Genomic DNA, 22,000 nt, shown 5'->3' with positions numbered 1-22,000 from the left:
TGGACGCTCTACCGTCTACGCGATTCTGCGGGTCAAGTCGCAGGCGGAGGAAGCAGTGGCCAGGGGTAAAATAGTTATTGCAGTTTCCCTTGACATCTCTAATGCGTTCAATTCGCTCCCCTGGCCATGCATTAACGAGGCACTGCGGTACCACGTGGTGCCGCCCTATCTCAGGCGTCTGGTGCACCTTTCTGACAGGTACGTGATGTACCCGGGCGCCGACGGGTGGCACCGAAGAGCAATGTCGTACGGTGTCCCACAGGGGTCGGTTCTAGGCCCTCTCTTGTGGAACATCAGGTATGACTGGGTGCTCCGTGGTGCCAATCTCTGGGGCGTCGGCGTGACGTGCTATGCGGATGACACGCTGGTCACGGCCACGTCCAAGACATTCCAGGACGCCGCGACTCTGGCGGCGGTGGGCACCGGTCACGTAGTGAGCCGAATCAGGCGTTTAGGTTTGAAGGTGGCCCTCGAGAAAACCGAGGCCATTTGTTTCCACGGGCCTCGGCGGGGGCCACCGGCCGGTGCCCACATCGTGGTTGAGGGGGTGCGGATCCCCATCGGCAAAACGATGAAGTATTTAGGTTTAATTTTGGATAGCCGATGGGACTTCCGCGCCCATTTCGAAAAGTTGAGGACGAAGTTGTCCAGGGCGGCGGGCGCTCTTTCTAGCCTGCTGCCCAACCTGGAAGGTCCTGGTATCCCCTGTCGGATTGTACCACAGGGTCGTGCGGTCCATGGCGTTGTACGGCAGCCCGGTCTGGGCTGACGCCCTGGGAAAGCGTTCTGCCGCTCTCCTGCGGGGCCCGCAGCGGGTCGTAGCGCAGCGGGCCATACGGGCGTACCGCACGGTCTCGTACGAGGCGGCTTGTCTTTTGGCCGGATTCCTGCCATGGGATCTGGACGCCAAAGCTCTCTCCAATGCATTTCATTGGAGGGAGGAGGCGTCCAGGAGCGGGCAGCGTCCGGCCCTGAAGGAGGTGGAGGCCAAGAGGACCTCCTTACGGCGAGCCGCCGTAAAGGAGTGGCGTCTCAGGCTGGAGGCCCCATCAGCGGGGCTTCGGGCCATCGCGGCAGTGCGTCCTGTCTTTGCACAGTGGCTGGACAGGCGCCACGGCGCGGCAACATTTAGATTGACACAAGTGCTCACCGGGCATGGGTGCTTCGGTGAGTACCTGTGTCAGATAACAGGGACGGAGGTTAGCGCCGTGTGTCACCATTGTGACAACTGCCTGCGGGATACGGCCCAACATACCACCACGGTAAACCCCTGCCTGTCGTAAGAGGCGACTTATAGGGGCCACGAAGGGGGTCGTCGGCGGGCAGCAGGGGGCTGTCCGCCCTAGTGCATTTTTGTGCATTTCTTGCACATTTTTCGGTTGACCCCCGGGATGGACGGCAGTGTGGCGTTGACCTCATGCTGCTGTTGACGCTGAGAGCGTCCTTCGGTGCGAGGGGGCTTAGGAGCCCCCCCACATTTAGGAGACGGGCCGCAAGGCGGCATCGCGCAGGGGCGGCCGCGGACGAAGACTCGGACCTGCTGTCTCGGGGAAGCCCGCAGTCGTCCCTTATGCGCCGAAGAGGGTCAACGCGGAGTTTTAGTTGGTATGCCGTTGCGTAGGGACTTAAGTTAGGTTCATTGGTTAGGGATTCGGCCCGACCGCCGCCCGAGGGTCCCGGGCTGCTTCAATTGTCGGGTCGTAAGGCAACGGTTACCCCAACATAACCGCTCAGTCGCCCCCCGCGAAGACTGGACGGTAGTAATAAGGGACTTTCTCCGCGAAGACAAAAAAAAAACAAAGAATGTAAAAAAATCATGGAGTTAATATGTACTACGTACACCTAGAGAGCTCACTGATGCCGGAAAAACGGTCTCGAAAGAGAATACTTTTTGGTAGCTGTGTCCTTGTCTAATATGGTGACAATGAAACATTAAAATATAGGACAAAATTATTTATTGTTACAGTACTTACAGTTTTAATTATAAATGCGATAAAATTTGCTTTTGAGTATTTCCGTAGGTAGAGGCCCAGGTATAACGTGTATATTAATAGTATTAACTTAATGCAAAGAGTTACAAGAGTAGCGCTCAATTTTGCGGCAGCGCAACATACACGACGGGTCGTCCACAGGACCGGTGAAACAAGACAAGTAGCAGTAGAAAATACGGAAGCTTTTTATCTATAAAAGATTTCTAAATCTGTAACCAATATTTTAGGAAATAAAACACAATGGGTAACCAATATATAATATTTATTTGCTTGATTCTTCGTTTTTTTTTTTTATTGGGCGGTTCACCAGAAATTTCTACATCATCCCGTTTACTAGAAGGTCCTCTTCGTTCATAAGAAGTTCCTACTACTGTGATATGACTAGAAGATGAAGTATGTACAAAAGATACTTCTTTCAACTTTGAATACGCAGAACTGTAATTTTGTTGGTTTGTGGAACTATCTGTAACATAACAAACTCTTTAGATATGGAAAAGTATTACGTACTATTTTCTTGAGAAGGTTGTACAAATTATGATATTATAAGGTTTGACAAATGGATATAACAAAATTATAAGCATTCGGTTATATGAATTTGACTAAGATTAACTTAAGATTCATAATATAAAATGCATAGAAACATGAGACATCCCTTGAGCTAAATTGTATGATGTACAGAATAGTAACTTGTGCATTCGCAACATATTAGATTTATAATATATGAAAGTTTTGGTTTATAATATATGTATGTTAACACAAAATACTACCTTAGGCAATACTGAAGGAACTGCTTGTGGCTTTAACTTATTCTTAGCTACTGTTAAATACGCATCATCAGTAAAATGTAAGCTACAAACACATGCAGTTTTTGTCACATTAGTGTCAAGGTTCATGGCATCAACCCACAAGGCCCTCCACTCTTTATTAACTGGAATCCTGAAAAAAGAACGCGCAATTTAGACTATAATATTATAACTAGTAATGATGCATGGTTTACACTTTGTGAGAAATTAATCCAGACAGCAAATGTTAATTTATTAATAAATATGGTGTTTACTGCATTCGCATCTTTAGATGGCATAGCAATGCTATATATTTGTCTATAGCATGAATGGGCCGATAAGGTGAAGTGACAGTTTGCTGTTAAGAAAATTAAGTACAAAAAATCATTGAGCTGACATATTTTAGTGTAATAAATACATCACGTGACGATTCTTATAAAGACATTGCAAAATTTTAATTTTTTTACCCTTTACTTCTCATATCAAACATTATATAAGCAAAGATAATAGGATAATCTTATCCCACTAAATAAAAAATATGGTTATACTATTCACAATTTATCAATAAAACTTACCTATGAAAGGATATTCCACAACCTGGATAGGATTCTTGCTTACATAAAACCTCCTCTTACAACACAAGTATTCACCATAATTACGCAGTAACTTCTACGATTTAAAAAAAAACTAGCTTAAAAGTTATTCAATCCTTCTTTATCGTCAAACCACAAATGTAAACAAACGCCATTTTGTTCAATAGAATTCATTCCTTTTTTCAGTACACGGTGTTGCCGAAACGTAAACTACAATAACTTCTACTATACGACTGCTATAATAATTCCATTTATTAAATTTGTAACATAATAAAATATAGGATCTAAGGATTTAAGCAGACAATATTATTTTATTTTATTTTTTATTTCTGTAGCCTTATATATATTTTTTATTTATGTACTAATACTGCCATTAATATTATTAATTTAGAAGGCAATGAACGTTGGCAACATGTGCAAGAGGGACACGGCTACCAAAAAGTGATTCTCTTTCGAGACCGTTTTTGCCTTACATCTATTGCTAATGCAAAATGAACTTTACGTTATAGGCATAAAATATCTTTTCAGTATTAATGTCAAACGTAGTAAGCTCTCCAGGTACATATTAACTCCTTGAAAAAAATAGACGCCAATCGGAGTTTACTTCATTTATGACCTAACAGGCTTTCAAATAGGTATCTGATGTCACCGCGCATTATTTCTAGCCAGGTTTTAGTCAATTATTTTTAAAAGTGTAATTTTTCGGTATTTATTTTTTCATTAATTCGTGTTCAAATGGAGAATACCAACCTCCGTAAATATGGCGGGGATGCAAAACAACAACTTGTATACTCGTATCAATTTCAATAAAATTAATTTTAAAAAAAGTGGCGATAGCCTAGTTGGTTGTAGAACGGACTGCCGAGACCAAAGAGAATACAAATACTACGGCCGAGACGAGTGTCCGCAGGTTCAAATCCCAACGGCACACACCTGACTTTTCTAAAAAAAAATTGTGTGTATTCTTTGTGAATTATCGCATGCTTTAACGGTGAAGGAAAACATCGTGAGGAAACCTGCATACCTAAGAAATTATCTATAGCAATTTTCGAGGGTGTGTGAAGTCTACCAATCCACACTAGGCCCGCGTGGCTGACTAAGGACTAATCCCTCTCAGTAGTAGAGGAGGCCCGTGCCCAACAGTGGGACAGTATATAACACAGGGCTGATATTATTATATTTATTATAATTTAAATTAAAGCAAAAATAAATATTTGCATGTTCCGTATTGTATATACCTTTGGGGTAAGGATTAAAATAAAATGTCTAAAAAAGTAAAGTTATTAAACTTGGTTTATTTTTCACTTTTTAGCCTTAGTTTCCTTAACGGCAGTAGGCGCCTTGGTGACATCATCAGGATTCTCAGCGGCATCCTTCAACCTCTTGGCACGAATTCCCACAAGCTTGGCAATGGAACGTGCCTGTTAAAAAAAAAAGTATATTATATTTCAAGTATGGTTTACAGGGAGACATTACACTTAAAGATTAATAATATTAATATATTGCCATTCATTCATTTCCAGATTGTTCCTGAAGTGGAATGCCCACCCTCACTCAATATAATAACTGTACTAATAAGATAGCCTAAAGATTATGGCAGCAATGAGTTGAACTAATAATGGCTTGGGCCAGTGTTGGACTAAATTTAACTTTCCGCCGTGTGTATTCCGTCTCATGATGTGATGATAGGGGCCGAGCCTATCGCCATATCAGGCTCTAAGTGTAGACTACGGGCTGATACTGAGTAAAGAAACCCAATATCACTTCGGCCGACCCAGGGATTGAACCTGAGACCTTAGCACTGCAGTTGTAGCATAATAAAATGACACCACTGAGACAGTCAAACTGATACATAATAATAATATGACATTGGATATCACCAAGAATATTAGAATACTTTACTTAATTGATTACAGTAATTATAACTTAAAATTCCACTTTTTACTTTTATCACAAACTGAATATTAAGAAAATATATCATTAGATGTTTGCTAGAAGTAAACACCAGAAAGTGTTGGAATGGATTTGGATGAAATTCAGCATACAGAAAGACCTTGTTCTGTTCTACATAATAGTTTTTTTTAGATAAAATTACATTATCAATAAAAAAAAATCTTGTGGAATTAACATGAATGGATTGCATTTTTCTATTTGTAATCTACTCACCCCTCTAAGGTATTGGTATGCCTTAAAGTCTTTTTCTTCGTCAGTAATAGGTCTTGCAACCGATTTAGGTGCAGGTTGTTGTACAGGCATCAGTGGTCCTTTAAGTTGCGTGGCCACCTTGCGTTCCTCTTCATTAGCTTCTCCCTTAAGCACCTGCATCAAAGGATTTTATGAAAATATTAATCATACTTTTCATAGCAAAACAAAATAATAGCTTAATACAGTTAATGGACATATGGAAAACTACATTGAATAAATAAAGTGCTTTGGCTCTAAATGATAAATGTAAATTGGTAAACTAAGAACAATTTTTTGAGCAAGAAGTCTCAAACTAAATATATATTTTAATAATGTAGCTCAACCCCCTTCCAAGTTAGTAAAAATGATATGTATACAAGAACAATTCACAATTCCACACTGAGTGTGCACAAGCAAGTTATAACTTTTTTAAAGAATTACAGCAATAGGGGACCGGACAGGTATTACCAAAAAATCTGAAATTCAGTTTAAAGTAAAGTTTGTAATATTAAAAATATTATCTCATATTTGTTTTTGTAAAAGAGTTGTGATTTGTATTTTTAAATCAATAAATAAAATACAATAATTATAATATTTTTAGTCTATTCTTTACGGCAAATGAAATACCAATCACGGCGCATGACGTCACACGTGGGTAAAATGTAAACAAACAGACGTCATCTGCATGTCATACCGCGTTGTGTTATTTTAATGCTTTAAAATAAATCGATGAATATTTCAATTAATTAAATCATTTGTACACCCAGGGAGGTTATGGTTATGAGATGTATTTATTTGTTTTAGCTGCCACATGATATGGAATAGAATATTTATTTATATAGAATTCTGGTTGTTACACAGATTGCCTGAGATTAACACGGTCTATGCAGTGTTGCCAGATCATAATTTCTCTTTACCCCAGGATTATTTGGAATTTAAAATTTTACCCTTAAACCAATCATAAATAATTCGGTACTGTTTTTCTATATCCTTATCTATGCAGACGCCACTTCTTTCTTCACTTCCACTTCAATAATTATTAATTTAACTATCTCATTTTATTAGGAACAACTAGCTGTACACGAAAATTGTATTGAATAAAAAATTATAATTGTTTCATGGCCTACAATTTTTGTAGGAAACATCTTTTTCTAGGCTCAATATTTATTACAATACCGTGAAACAATAGCTTTAACCCGTCATGACTTGTCAAAATTTTATTTTCAAATATGTACAGGTAGCTGAATGTTTGCCGCCAAACATTGATAGCTACGCGTGTGACGGAAAAATAACCTTATTATGTAGTATATAAGGTTATAATCCCGTGACACACGCAAATGTCATGTAGCTGTCTTGGCTCGCCGGCGAGCCACGAGAGACCAAGAGTTAATACCTTAACTCGTAGAATTACCCCAAAAATTACCATAAAAAAAAATACTCTGCTGATTCAGTTTTACCCTAAATCTAGGGTAAATAACCCTAATCTGGCATTATTGAATCACTGTTCAAATGACAAGACTTGTCAAGTTGCTTTATCCACGTATGACGTCACACGAGACGAAATGACATAATGTAGCGTTTGCGCGGGAATTATAGCTATTTAACATTTAGGCATGGTTTTATGTACTTTTTAAGCTTTATTTGTCCAAAATACTATTTTTCTTGGCTATTTATATCCACAATGATCAATTTAAAACACCTTCTGAAAATTTGTCCGGTCCCCTATTATAGTGAAATGTGCAATGTTCATAAAAAGAAATGTCTGTTTTTCAACACAATATTTATAATCCTTTAAAGAAATTTAAATTGAAAAACCAAATAGTTACATTATAATAAACACATCTTATACCCTAAACACATGATTGAATAGGGTGCAACTGAACCAATTTGTTAGGCGGCATTACATCATGCTACAGCACTGCATCATATAACAGGCCATTTATTGTTTCTGTGCTAGCACAGAGTGGACACATTTCATAGTATACCTATAGTAGTATCCTAGTCTCTTAAAGGAGGCCAAAATCGCGTTAGTCGCAGCAACTGTTGTTGCTGCATTCCCATTGCAAGTAAAAAGGAGGCAATGGGCAAATTATCTTAAATCAAACAACAGTATAGTCATAGACAACTAATTCAAGATCTTATTGACAATCAATAAGAATGTTGCGCTAGGAACCCATTGCTGCAATAGACAATGAATTCGGTACGCGAATGTTGAACAGCGACTAAATCGTCGATTGCTGCGATGTGTCGCCCAAACGCACACCAATTGCATCAGCAAGCGATCGAACTAGCCAGACCTACAATGATAATGTGCGGCATACTGTTTGCTACACAATCAACCATGGCTATGTAGACAATCCTGTATACAAACCCACTAATCACCTTCTGTAGGGCATCCACTTCCCTCCATAACAATGGGCGACAAAATATGGAATATATAGAACAGAGCTCTGCATTCATGGTTTGACTGCACTTTATTCAATTTTCTATAGATGCTTTAAGACTGTAGAGCTAATATTATTAGACATGTTAAATAAAAATCAACTTACCTTCTTGCCCTTGGGGAACAAGATGAGACGAGCTCTGTATTCTTTAAGTCTCTGGACATTAATCTGTAATGACTCCACTGATTTGTTGCGTCTACGGGGATCAACAGCTATGCCAATTGTTCTTGCAAATGCAGGATTTAAACCAGCAGCCTGTAATACATATTAATGTCTATAAACAAACATAGCAATACATATATGGAATAAATCCTTACCAGGAATTATTCAAAATTATATAAATTACATCTGAACCATTGGAACCCTGAATTAAATAGATATTGTTTTATTATGGAGATGGATTGTTTAGATTTTGATTAAAGTTTAGAATTTTGTAACCTAATTAAAAGCAGTTGGAATTAGTATAATTATTTATCTGATTATGAATTCACTATCTTTTGCTTGCAGCTCCGCCCGCATGATAGTTTTTCAGACTAGAGTTTTCTATAAAGTTCTATTAAGTCTATTAAGTCACACTATATATTTTTCCAGGATAAAAATTTGGCTATATTCTTCCCAGAATTTCAAATTATCTCCATACTAAATACTAAATTCATCTAAATCCATTGGGTAGTTGACAGGTATACAGATGCAGCCGGGGACTTTGTTTTATAATATATATTTTTTTAACTTTTTAAGAACAAGTCTGTCATACATATTTCTTTCGTAACTTTCAACAGTTTACTCAGCAAACGCAACAGAAGCTCTCAAGAGAATAAAATTGACCATGTTTTTGCAACATTTTTTATTTATGCTCTGTTCCTTTTGATCATAGCGTGATGATATACACCATAAGTAAGTTTTCCAACACTAAACAATTTTTTAAAATCGAACCTATTATAATTCATAATGTTATTGCATACAAATAAACAAATCCTTCAGCTTTATATAATGAAGATTCTGGGATAAAAATAGTGCTCTATATTTTCCAAGGATGTAAAGTAGCATACATCCTTTACAGGGTCTCAAACTATCTCCATACCAAATTTTATCAAAATCTGTTGGGGTAGTTTTTGAGTTTATAGTGTTCAGTCAGGCAGACAGATGTGGCTGGGATCTTGGTTTATAATATATTTATTGTTTTTTTTAAGAGGAGAAAAATTAAAATAATTTTCTGACAGTTTGGTAACCTTGGAAATAGTTTTATTATAACAGAAGACAGTAAACCTAACAATGCCAAAACAAAGAATGCCATTTTTGACCAAGGAATTTTGGTTACAAAATATGTATTTAATCACTTTTTTTTATAATATGGCTTCGACCACTTACCTGTCAGTGATTTCACCAATATTTAGTAATAATAGCAGATATAAATACAATATTTCTTTTTCAAGAATTCTTGAAACCACAATATGACATATTTTTATAACCTATCTTGGTACAGTATGCTAAATGTAAATAAATTGAAAAGTAATACTTTGAACAATAATTAGAGAGTTTGAAATAAGTAAATAAAATACTAAAAACTTACCCTAATTTCACGCAGAGTAAAGCCCCGACCGGCACGAACCTTCGTATGATAGCGAACAGTCGGACAACGGACCACGGGTCTCAAAGGGCCAGCCGCTGGTCGGGGAGCAATAGCTTTAGCTTTCTTAATTCTGTTCTGCTTCCTACGGTGTCGACGAGCAGGTTGGTTGAACCATGTCTTCACAAATCTTTGCCAATCCTTATGGAAATGGCCATTTGGTATCATGTTATTCCCCTTACCCATTGTGAAAAATTATTTCACCTGGAATGAAAAATAAATAAAATATCACGGGTGGGATGTGCCATTACTAATAATTCATAAAAATCACACATTATAACAAAGTATGCATAAATGATTCACAAGTAAAACATGGATTTATCAAAACACTAACCACTGCACAGACACAAGATACCACAAAAGAAAGAATTGGTCTAGTGATGTTATGACACATGCAAAGTTATGAGTCGATATCGATTCACAAAACACAGTCATGCAAGTGAATAGTAAATTCGTGATACATAATATCAGTATTTTGTAATCGATATAATCAATACATGACCGAATCGTATATGTTATTTAGAAAAAAATTGATAGCATCCCTAAAATTCCATACTGTAAAAATTTATCTTCAAAGTATGTTTTACATTTCAAATTGTACTACGCCATCAATTATTTTGTTAATTTATTAACAAGTACCTTTCAAAAAGTCTTAGACGCATTAAGTTTACTTTAAGAAATGCGTTTTATCTTTTATCTTTTTATTCCTAAATGTATTTATTATTCCTTCGAAATAAATTTCAACACAGGCCTTCAATCGTTTTTGAAAAAAACGGTAAATCTCAAAAAGAATTATAATATAAAGTAAAGTATGTGGACAGTAAATCTCATGCATAATAAGCTAGTGTTGCATATCGATAGATATTTTATTACCTATCGATAGTCAACATAATAGTAATTTATCGATGGTATAGCAATACCATCGACAAATTACTGGCTATATTGATAGGTTTTGGTAAAAACAAATGGTTTTCGCATTTTTTTTATTGCTTTGAATGACGAGATGAGCTTGCGATTGGCTTGATGGTAAGCATTACACAAACAGCATTAGCATAAACATTAGATACACCATCCAACACCTTGAATTACAAATACAAAGGATTGTTTGGTATTTCACTGCGCTCCCCATCTGAGAAATGAGATGTTAAGTCTTATTATGTCCAGTAGTTACATTGGCTACAATATTCTTCAAACCGGAACACAACAATGACTACACACTGCTGCTTGGTGGCAGAAATAGACATTGCGGTGGTATCTACCCAGGCGAACTCTCACATACCAAAGACCTACCACCAGTAATTCAGCATCTAAATCAAGGACGCTGCGGATCCCATAAAAGAAGGCGTTGCCGCGTTATAACACAGACCGCACATAGCAATGATATTTGAACACTTGTTTGAACTCATGTGTGGCACGGGTATTTGCGTATTTGTGCAAAGTTTGTTTAAATGTTTGCGTATTTGCCATTCGGTATCGCTTTTTCGACCACACATCAAAGCGTTCAAAGTTCGATAACTTTCGAACTTTAGTTCTAAAGTACTACTACTAAAGTTCGATAACTCGGTTCTCCTTCAAGCAACTCGATAGTTGCTTGAAGGAGAACCGATTATATGGAAACCTAAAAGTAAAAGCCATAAAAAATTAATTTGGTTACATTAATTTGAAAAAATGCCTTTGTATAGCGTTGCGTCGAAAATTCGTAGTAGAAACATTCCTTTTTATCAACATTATTATTTAAATTAACTTAGGAAATAATTTAGGAAGGTGTGAAGTAAATATTTTCAGATTCAGATTTCCGTGTCTGAAAATGCTTGCCTCTCTCTATAATTCTGTCGTACCGCCTCATGATTCGTACGCCATTTTGGTTTTCGTCAAACGTCACCTTTTCCTTTGGTGAGCAAGGTGTGTTCACGTGAGGTTGTGTGTTCCCTCGGGTAGGTCACACAATCCTCAGGATTTCGTGAAAATATTCTTGTAAAATAAAAAAAAAAAACATAAAATAATTAAAAACCCAAAAAAATAGTAAAATAATAAAAAATAAACGGGAATCACTTGATTTTAAGTTAGTGTACGTAAGCGTGCAACGTGGTCTGAGGAATGCGATAGTCATTATAAAGAGAAAGTGAAGTTTATCTTTACTAAGTTTAGTTAATGTCCACGTAAAACGATATAAGTGAGCTTGCAAAATGAATCCTGGACCACCCAATTACCCGATGGCTTCGCTGTATGTTGGAGATTTACACTCCGATATTACTGAAGCCATGTTGTTTGAGAAATTTTCAACTGCTGGTCCAGTACTCTCTATACGCGTTTGCCGCGACATGATAACTCGTAGATCCCTTGGCTACGCTTATGTAAATTTCCAGCAGCCTGCCGACGGTGAGTACCCATTAATCATTTGTTTTTCTTTATTTCTCATTATATACCTAGTTGCGAAAACTTGTCATGCCAGACTACTACCATATGGTATAAAATATTGCATCGTAATTTTATAAAATATGGTGCAATTACCGTTTATAATTGTTCAGAATGAAAGTGTGGCGTTAAAATAGTTCTACTTTCAAGTTTTGTTTCGACTAGAACGACAAATTGTGTCAATGACAAACTTGTTGCAATACTAGTGTTCCGTGATAATCGCCATTCGTTGGCTTCTTGGAAAACAAATGAATTATACATATCAATACAAATTTCTATTTACCAGGGATTGTAGCCATGTCTTTGTCTCTAATATGTGTAAGCAGAATTCATAAAATTTGGATAAATTATGTCAGTAGATCCTTATAATTAAAATTTCATTTTGGAACTCCTTACATGTGTTAACTTAATGTTGAAAATAGATATCCCATATTAAACATGTAAATTGTTAGTAAAAACATTTGTCTGTTTTAGCTGAAAGAGCTTTGGACTCCATGAATTTTGACATCATTAAAGGCAGGCCAATTAGAATCATGTGGTCCCAAAGAGATCCTTCCCTGCGCAAGTCTGGAGTTGGTAATGTTTTTATTAAAAACCTTGACAAGACCATTGACAACAAAGCAATGTATGACACTTTCTCGGCTTTTGGAAATATCTTGAGTTGTAAAGTAGCTCAAGATGAAACTGGTGCCTCAAAAGGATATGGTTTTGTACATTTTGAAACTGAAGAAGCAGCCAATAAGTCAATTGAAAAAGTTAATGGTATGTTGTTAAATGGGAAAAAAGTATACGTAGGCAGATTCATTCCTCGTAAGGAACGTGAAAAGGAACTCGGTGAGAAGGCTAAACTGTTCACCAATGTTTATGTGAAAAACTTTGGAGAAGATTTCTCTGACGAAATGTTGAAGGAGATGTTTGAAAAGTATGGACGTATTACAAGCCATAAAGTGATGTATAAGGACGATGGAACATCCAGAGGTTTTGGGTTTGTTGCATTTGAAGACCCAGATGCAGCTGAGAGGGCTTGTATGGAACTGAATGGTAAAGAACTTGTCGAAGGAAAGCCTTTATATGTGGGACGAGCTCAAAAGAAAGCTGAGCGCCAAAAGGAATTGAAACGTAAATTTGAGCAATTAAAATCTGAACGTTTGACTCGTTACCAAGGAGTTAATTTGTATGTTAAAAACTTAGATGACACAATTGATGACGAGCGTCTCAGAAAAGAATTTGCTCCATTCGGTACAATTACTTCTGCCAAGGTATGTACAGCAATATTCTTAAATGTTATGAATAGGGTAGTTTTCTATGTTCGATTTTGTACATATACAACAGAATATAATAAAAAAAAAATTGCAAAATTTTAATCAAGATTTGAAATATTGTAAGTGTAAGAAGAAGTGTAGTGGGTCATGAATCCAGCATTATGACTAGTAACGTATGGTGATGTCACAGTTTGCTATTACATACTGTTAATTGTCGGCCACCCCTTCTACCAAATTTTAAAGCTTTATAACCTGTTTATTTATTCCCTGCATATAAAAAAAAAATTTCCATTAGATATTTGAGGACATACATTTTTGTAGATTTGTTATGTAATATTTCTCAATAATTTATTATACTCCTCAATACAAATATTATATATTGGCATTGAAATTAATTGTGTGTAATAACAATGTTTACTAATTGTGGGATATAACCAAAATGTGTTGTGTACTACATTTTATTTTTCAACAAAGCTTTCAAATATTATGCTATTTAGATGATTCTGTCATAAAGGTACTTGCTCCTCTTTGTATGTATGTCTATACCTGACATCGTTTTTTTTGTATAATGACCCTACGTTTGTTAGTCTGACAAGGGCTGGCTTATACAAAGACACTGGACTTTTTGGTGAGCGATTTAGGGGCTCGCAACCCTTGACAATTAAACAAACATGCTGAGGGCAACCCAGTAACGGATTGCCACCTTTGCCTCCAGATGGTCAATGAGGTAGGATGAGATATGGATGCGCATAGTCGTAGCGAGCTAACAACCTAAACATTATTATCGTATTCGTCGACACACGGGCTGGAACTATGAGAAGGGTCGAGGGGACCATCTGCATTTAGCGCGGTCGAATGGAACATCCAACTGTTAATCTTTAGTTCTAGGCTTATATATAAATTATATATTTTTTTATTTCATAGGTTATGTTGGAAGATGGACGCAGTAAAGGCTTTGGTTTTGTCTGCTTTTCATCCCCCGAAGAAGCTACAAAAGCTGTTACAGAGATGAATGGACGCATTGTAGGCACGAAACCGCTTTATGTAGCATTAGCTCAACGTAAAGAAGACCGGAAAGCTCATCTAACATCCCAATATATGCAACGTATGGCAAGTGTGCGAATGCAACAAATGGGTCAAATATTCCAACCAGGTGGGGCCGGCGGATATTTTGTGCCAACAATACCACCTGCTCAACGTTTCTATGGTCCAGCACAAATGACTCAGATAAGACCATCGCCTCGTTGGACTGCTCAACCTCCTGTCAGGCCTAGTACTCAAACCGCAGCTTCAGCATATGCCAATATGCAACCACCGTATCGTCCTGCACCAAGGGCGCCTGCTCAAGCTACTCTGCGTACATCTTTGGGGGCTAGGCCAATTACTGGTCAACAAGGTGTGGCAACAGCAGCAGCATCTATTCGTGCACCTCTTGTTACTCAAAGTAGTCGCCCAGCAGGTTATAAGTATACTGCTAATATGCGAAATCCACCGGCACCGCAACCTGCAGTCCACATTCAAGGTCAAGAGCCATTAACTGCTACTATGTTAGCTGCCGCTCCCTTACAAGAGCAAAAACAGATGCTAGGTGAAAGACTTTTCCCACTTATACAAAGAATGCATCCTGATTTGGCAGGTAAAATTACCGGAATGCTTTTGGAAATTGATAATTCAGAGCTTCTCCATATGTTGGAACATGGAGAATCTCTCAAAGCTAAAGTGGATGAAGCAGTTGCTGTATTACAAGCCCATCAGGCTAAACAACAAGCAACTAAAAAGGAGTAATAATAACCACTGCCCATGTAGCTGGTGATTAGAATTAATATTGCCTTGTGTTAATTTTTTTTGCTTTGAACTCCTTTAATATTGTTTATCAATCCCGATCATAAAAAAAAATTAAAAAATAATAAATAAAAATTGAAAAAAGTTAAAATGCTGAGTGCACCCAAAAACATGTTTGTATTTTACTATGAATTTTGGGGTGTATTTCCGCAAACAAAAACAAATGTAACTATCAACATTTCTACATTTTGAAAAAGTTACACTATTCAGGACTTTTTACATTGACTAAGAAGTTTGGTTTTAGTTTTTATTCATGTCAGATATTTTTTCTTTTCATATTCATTATATTTTGATGTCTCAGATATGGAGTTGGCTTTTTGTTCTTTCATTTTTCTTTCTTTCTATATCGGTAAACATTTTGATACCTTGGATTGTAAACTTGGTCTCTAGGTTACTGATTAAAATATGTACTTTTATGATTTGTTATATATACTGTGGAATATTCACAAATAAAATGTTGTTTTATTTAGTACTACCCTTTACTCGCGGATTCGCCCGCGTGAAGAAGTTTTCCGGCATAAAAGTCTCACTATATGTTTCCCGGTATCGAAATTGCCTATAACCTTGCCAGGATCTTACCTCTCCGAAGTGTCGATTATTAGAAACGGGTTAAAATATGACAAGGCTTAATAGAAAGAAATGCTAGGGCTACCGAAATCAATTCCCTTCCATCGACGTATTTCTATCGAATGCTATAAGGAAAAATGTTGCCGCATAGGTATTTAAAATAGTAAATTTTATATACATTATCGCATTGACTGTCTATTATCACCAGCTTCAGACATCTAAAGAACTGTTATCAAACTAAAAATATTCTTATTTACCTCATTTTTTGGTATCTATTCAAATGATGGTGGAAACTAGAGGTAAGGGGGAGAGGGGACAACCGATGAGGAGATTGCAAGTGCACAAAAAAAAAGCATTGCCAAAGAATTTCGGCGACCTGGGAGATCTCGTCGTCTTACCGTTAGAGCATAGTTTAGTTAGGTCGTTATTAGTGTGAACAGACTTCAGAGTACAGTTCTCTGTGCTGTTTTTGTTTACAATGTAATAAAATATAGAGATCGTTCTCAACAGCTCTTTGCTCTTCGTGAAATTATTAGTTCATCCGGTCCGAACCATGGTACTAAGGAAAAGATAGACATGCCATTTAGACTACATTTGCCTGTGAAGATATACTAGTTTATTAAGTAAACATTTGAATAACCATATAATGTACTGAATGCGAATTTTCCAAACACGTGCCATTTATTAGGAAGTTCTCCAAAGAAAAATAAGTGCAGTGAAAATGGAAAACCTTCCGTAAAGAACTAAATAAAATCACTGTTTTGCTTATAATGTAATAAGTACATCCAAGAACTTAGGCATTACGAAAGAAAAGTAATAAGATGATTTGGGTTGGTGATTGGAGAAGTTGAAGAGGAAATCTCAAACGAGTACTCTATTATTGGTAGAAATGTTTTTTGGTCCCACCAACACGTGACGTGCTACGCACTCTGCCCTTCCAACCGCGCTGCAGGTAGCAAGCGCAAGAACTGGCCGATGATTGTTATTTAAAAGCATCTAGAAATTGGCATGTTTATTTCTTGGAATATAGAACATACACATTCAGCACACGTCATAAGGCTACATCAACTAGGGTCGACTCTGATAATGCTCTTTAGGCAAGTCTTTCTATTTTAATATTAGGTACCTAACATGAATTTTCCACAGAAATATGAATTTTTAATTTCTTATAACCATATTTTGTGGTATCAGCCATTCGCAAATTTTAAACATTCTACACTTACATAAAATATATCTTTTGAAATACTTAACACACGAAGTGAATCATTAATTAAGTTAGTATATATTTGAAATAAGCACAGTTCCCCAAAATAACTTTAAAAGTGATTAAAATTTGTTAGTAAATCTTTATTTCCTGGTTTACATACACATATTTTAGAACAATCACCTTTTGAAAACCATTACATTTTGCTTTCAAAAGTTATATCATATAGATATTTAGAAGTGAAAATAGTTTTTTTTTTTTAATAAATGTACTAGCAATCGTAATGATAAATTACGAAATTTACACAATAGGCTAGTCATGTTTATGTGACAATAATACTAATTGTATAAAACATCTTCAGTGGCTAAAGATAAAGCATTATGTTGAGCCAGGGGCCAATCTATTATGGTCCTTGTAAGTAGATGCCTTTATGTAACTGAAAGCAACGTGGTTACATTGCTGGTGCATTTCTTATGCATCATATGCATTGTATTAAATCTGGATGATTTTTTCAATCAAGTGCTACAATAGAAAAATCAATATGAATATGATCTTGATAATATTATATAGTTCACAAGAAAACTTAATTTTTTTGTATATTTGATTGTGTTTCTCCTTTGCAAGTTTATTTTTCATAACAAATATGTACATTTTTTGACATAAGTTGGGAAACATTAATTATGTGGTAACACAAAAAAAAAACTATGTCCGACTCGTGTGCGGCTACCTCAGAACAATGACAAGTAACGTTGAGTAGGACACACAAGAGGCGGTACATTTGTCCGGTACATGACGTCAAAATGTAAGAGTGACTCAAAATTATATATTGTACTACTTCAAATTTTATGTCGCGGCTGTCGCGTTACTCATTCTCCGTCTTTGGTAAACTATAGGACGAGGAAAGTGAGGTAGAGAACTGCATACTACAAGTTACAATAGGACGTTATTTTACAATGAACATTACATTACTGCGTTTCGAGTCGCGATCGAGAGGGAAATATTTTCAATGTTAACATTAAAAAATACTGTAAGACACGCATTGAAGCGCTGAGCCTCACTACGCCTCGCCTCATTTGAAGTAGGACATTGTACCGGCTCAATGCTAAAAAGAGGCTACTCTTACAAACTCTTTTTCATGTCATGTCCTACCCAACTCTAATGACAAGCACTTGTTCTGAGGCGGCTACCTAGGATCTACTTCCTTGGCGGCTACATCGTGAAGCTCTTTATAGGTACTTACTCTAAGCAAAAAAAACATATTTGTACTTCTTAGAATTAAAAAATATAGATGGCCCTACATAGGTACATACTTTTTTTGTAGTAATAGTATAGTTTATCTTGGCAGATAAGTATTTGACCTTAGCCGCTTTGTATGGAACGAGTAAAAAATATATTTATGGTTTTAGAATTTGGAATTTTCAATTCAATTTTGAGGTTTGATCAATCATCAAGTTGACTTTTTAGTTGTCACTGTGTCAGATTGTGTGACCAAAAGGGCCATTATTACATTTAAATATAATAAAAATGGAAGACACTCAAGCTGCCCAATCTAATGAGTATCCAAAAGATGCAGAAGACAAGCAACAAAAGAAGAAAAGTAAAAATAAAAAAAAGCGGAATGGTGGAGATGGCGACCACGATGTGACCGCGGCTAATGACGGGTTAGTGTCTACGCTCGATGCTGATGGACATCAAAACATTTCTCTAAAAGACTTGAAAATGGCAATGGAAGTATTAAATTTACAGCAAAAACCCGCCAAAACAGCCGAAGAAGCTTTACATAAATCTTATCAATTTTGGTCTACTCAGCCTGTTCCTAAAATGGATGAAAAAATTGTCTCAAACGAACCTATAGAACCTCCTAAGACACGAGACGAAATTCGTGCTGAACCTTATACCCTACCAGATGGATTTAAATGGGACACGCTTAATTTGAATGAGCCTTTGGTGTTAAAAGAATTGTATACACTGTTAAATGAGAATTATGTTGAAGATGATGACTGCATGTTTCGTTTTGACTATCAAACTGACTTTTTGAAGTGGGCTCTCCAGCCTCCCGGTTGGAAGATGGAATGGCATTGTGGAGTTCGTGTGGTTAAATCTGGCCGGCTGGTAGGTTTCATTTCAGCCATTCCGGCTCAATTAAGAATATATGATCATGTGCAAACAGTTGTTGAAATAAATTTTTTGTGTGTACATAAAAAACTTCGTGCTAAGCGTGTGGCTCCTGTGTTGATTAGGGAAATAACCCGTAGAGTGAACTTAACTGGTATATTTCAAGGAGTGTATACAGCTGGTATTGTTTTACCAAAACCAATTGCCACATGTCGTTACTGGCACAGATCACTTAATCCAAAAAAGTTAATTGACATTAAGTTTAGTCATTTGTCTAGGAACATGACTATGCAAAGAACGCTCAAGTTGTTTAAACTCCCAGATACACCTAAAACTCCTGGATTTAGGAAAATGGAAATGGAAGACACCGAAAAGGTGGTGAAATTATTAAATGATTATTTGAAAAAGTTTGATTTGGTTCCCATCTTTTCAGAGGAAGACTTTAAACACTGGTTTATACCTCAAGTGGGTATTATTGATAGCTTTGTTGTTGAAGCTCCTGATGGTGCTATTACTGACTTTGTGAGCTATTACACCCTACCTTCGACTGTAGTGTACCATCCAGTCCACAAGACATTAAAAGCTGCATATTCATTTTATAATGTAGCCACGAAAACCCCTTGGACCGATCTTATGCTTGATGGACTAATAACAGCAAGAAATTCTGGTTTTGATGTTTTCAATGCTCTGGACCTGATGGACAACAAAAAGTTTCTTGAGCCTCTCAAATTTGGTATAGGTGATGGAAACTTGCAGTATTACTTATACAATTGGAGATGTCCAAGTATGGCACCAAATAAAATTGGCTTGGTTCTTCAATAACAGATTACTGCTGTAAATTATATTGGTGATTTTTGTTTTCTGTCACATTATGTAAAGTGTTTTTATAAATTAAAATATAGCTTTAGTATAGTGTCTTTTGCATTGTAATACCATTAGCTACCTGTAATATAAGCTGCAATGTGCAATTTTGAATAATGGTCATGATGAGCTACAGTCCTCATAACAACTGTTGGTATTGTATTCCTTTAAACACATTTCGTGCCTTTTTTCTACTTGTCATAAGAATACTTGGTAAATTATTTAGATTCAATGCTTAATTATTATAAGTATTAAAATTTTGTACAGAATATGTAAGGGTGTACAATAATTTGGTAAATTAGCAAATGTAAATCAACAAAATCCTTTAATTTATAATTTAACATAAATACTGTTGCTCAGACCAAAATTTTAGAAGTCTAATAAGAACATAATGTTAGGTACATGCATTTGTAGGCAGTAACTGTTTCAGAAGTCGAGAAATGCAAGGGATTCTGGACAAACATAATCATGCATTTTAACCAATTAAAACCTGTGTAATGATTTAGTAATATATATTGTTTTTAAACCAAACTATGATTATGAAGTTTCTAAGGTATACTTATCTAAAAATATTTTTTATTTTAATTGGATTGCGGCATTAATTGCTTTATATCCTATAATAGTAAATAACTATTTGCTTTTACTTTTGTGTTATGTGAAACATTTTATGTATGTACCTGTCTGAATAAATAAAACGAGACATTTCATAACTGACTATTATTTTTGGGAACATGATACAAGTAATTTTAGGTGAATCTCTTAATTTTCGAAACTTTTTCTCCCTTTGTGAAATTATTGGAATATAGTTTAACCCCAGTGAGGTGTTATAATTTAATGGTGTGTATCTGTGAATTTGAACGTCTGTCTGTCATCATAGCTAGAGGCGGCCTTATGAGGAGGCCAACCGGCCGGGGCCTTGCGCTCACAAACTTAAAACTTAATAATGATGAAGCGAAAAGAACCTTACTCAAAACCGGGGAACTTTTTTTGGGGCCTCGCGCCGATTTTTTTTTATTTCGCCTGGAGTATCGCGTCCGCCGCTACTGATCGTAGATAATTGGCCGATCTTGATGCGATTTTTGTTTGTTTGGAAAGTTGGTGAGATTGGTTTGGTTTATAGTTAATTTGGGACAATCTATTCAAATGTTTGAAAATCATTAGCTCTTTTAATTTCAGGTCCAATTGATTAGAAATTTGATAAGCTATTACTTTCTTAGACTGGGGAACCTTAAGTAATAATAATGATGCAAAGGCGTGTAAGTATTCTGCAGAATAACGAACTCCGTAGTAACACACAGCACATGTAGCGTGTTTAGACTCTTAAGGGTGGTCAGGTCGCACTGAGCAGATGTTATAAAAAGGTGATAATCGAAGCCCATTATGGAGAAAATAAAAATATATATAAGGTGCGTTGGGGTAAGGTCGGATACGGAATAATATCGTATAACGAATAAATAACACGAAACTATGGTTATTTTTAGTTTAAGTTACATAGGCAGCGACGCTGTTTCTTTTTGCCTCGCCCTATATACCAAATTTGATACTAGGACCAAGAACAGGTGTGTGTGTGTGCAGTGAAACAAAAAACGTGGATTTCGCTCTTCTTAACACTGATCGGGACTTCTATTTGATTTTGTGGACCTTATCGTACTAGCTCTAGTTTATTGGTCTCTGGTACTAGCTTCAGTAGCGTTATTATGTAGAACGAAGTCCGAACTTAACCCGCGAACGTCCAATTTTTTCTATGGGTTTTAAATTTCTATACAGATATTATCACCTATTTTTAAGCTTACATAGAGAAAATTGGAAGATGATTTAATTATCACATAAAAAAAGCATTCATAATAACTAGTTTCATGTATAAAATGCCGGTACCGCTTAAAAAGTACATAAGAAAAAAATTTGCAGGAACTACTAGTTCGAACTGAAAATTCTTTTAGTGTTGGATAGCCCTTTGTTCGTGATAAGCTATAGAGTATATATCATCACGCTATGACCAATAGGAGCGAAGCAGTAATGAAAAATGTGAAAACGGGGAAAATTTATTACTTTTGACAGCTTCCACTGCGTGCACTGCGTAAACGGTTAAACATATGCAACAATGCATATGCAA

At 36.5% G+C, this 22,000-nt stretch overlaps 3 protein-coding genes and 1 long non-coding RNA gene across 4 annotated transcripts; 2 read left to right on the top strand and 2 right to left on the bottom strand.

Moving 5' to 3' along the window:
- Nucleotides 1-2,236: 2,236 nt before the first annotated feature.
- Nucleotides 2,237-3,544, bottom strand: LOC115455828. The gene is made up of 3 exons (XR_003939827.2): nucleotides 3,349-3,544; nucleotides 2,759-2,927; nucleotides 2,237-2,454 (listed from the first exon to the last, which is right to left on the bottom strand). It is a non-coding gene; the product is annotated as an uncharacterized LOC115455828 (long non-coding RNA).
- Nucleotides 3,545-4,641: 1,097 nt separating this feature from the next.
- LOC115455642 (60S ribosomal protein L13) lies at nucleotides 4,642-10,094 on the bottom strand. The gene is made up of 5 exons (XM_030184294.2): nucleotides 9,956-10,094; nucleotides 9,565-9,825; nucleotides 8,100-8,249; nucleotides 5,533-5,685; nucleotides 4,642-4,787 (listed from the first exon to the last, which is right to left on the bottom strand). The coding sequence occupies exons 2-5, from the start codon at nucleotides 9,805-9,807 to the stop codon at nucleotides 4,668-4,670; spliced, it is 666 nt and encodes a 221-aa protein (XP_030040154.2). The 5' UTR covers nucleotides 9,808-9,825; nucleotides 9,956-10,094; the 3' UTR covers nucleotides 4,642-4,667.
- A 1,400-nt stretch (nucleotides 10,095-11,494) lies between these two features.
- On the top strand, nucleotides 11,495-15,595 carry LOC115455635 (polyadenylate-binding protein 1-A). Its single transcript, XM_030184282.2, has 3 exons — nucleotides 11,495-12,000; nucleotides 12,511-13,295; nucleotides 14,223-15,595. Exons 1-3 carry the CDS (start codon nucleotides 11,808-11,810, stop codon nucleotides 15,081-15,083), a joined length of 1,839 nt encoding a protein of 612 aa, XP_030040142.1. The 5' UTR covers nucleotides 11,495-11,807; the 3' UTR covers nucleotides 15,084-15,595.
- Nucleotides 15,596-18,131: 2,536 nt separating this feature from the next.
- Nucleotides 18,132-20,594, top strand: LOC115455631 (glycylpeptide N-tetradecanoyltransferase 2). Its single transcript, XM_030184268.2, has one exon. It carries the CDS (start codon nucleotides 18,436-18,438, stop codon nucleotides 19,846-19,848), a length of 1,413 nt encoding a protein of 470 aa, XP_030040128.1. The 5' UTR covers nucleotides 18,132-18,435; the 3' UTR covers nucleotides 19,849-20,594.
- Nucleotides 20,595-22,000: the final 1,406 nt, after the last annotated feature.

Source organism: Manduca sexta, chromosome 10 (genome assembly GCF_014839805.1).
Source record: "Manduca sexta isolate Smith_Timp_Sample1 chromosome 10, JHU_Msex_v1.0, whole genome shotgun sequence".
NCBI classification, from domain to species: Eukaryota; Metazoa; Arthropoda; class Insecta; order Lepidoptera; family Sphingidae; genus Manduca; species Manduca sexta.
Note: the sequence above shows the minus strand (reverse complement) of the source record. Positions and strands in the feature narration are given on the sequence as shown.

Bases quoted from the DNA above. Each gene is read 5' to 3' on its own strand.
- LOC115455642 (XM_030184294.2), bottom strand. From the start codon at position 9,807: ATGGGTAAGGGGAATAACATGATACCAAATGGCCATTTCCATAAGGAT. The intron at 8,250-9,564 runs GTAAGTTTTTAG...TATGTATTACAG, and splicing joins TTACTCTGCGTGAAATTAGG to GCTGCTGGTTTAAATCCTGC. The intron at 5,686-8,099 runs GTAAGTTGATTT...CCTTTGATGCAG, and splicing joins TGTTCCCCAAGGGCAAGAAG to GTGCTTAAGGGAGAAGCTAA.
- LOC115455635 (XM_030184282.2), top strand. From the start codon at position 11,808: ATGAATCCTGGACCACCCAATTACCCGATGGCTTCGCTGTATGTTGGA. The intron at 12,001-12,510 runs GTGAGTACCCAT...TGTCTGTTTTAG, and splicing joins TTTCCAGCAGCCTGCCGACG to CTGAAAGAGCTTTGGACTCC. The intron at 13,296-14,222 runs GTATGTACAGCA...TTTATTTCATAG, and splicing joins GTACAATTACTTCTGCCAAG to GTTATGTTGGAAGATGGACG.
- LOC115455631 (XM_030184268.2), top strand. From the start codon at position 18,436: ATGGAAGACACTCAAGCTGCCCAATCTAATGAGTATCCAAAAGATGCA.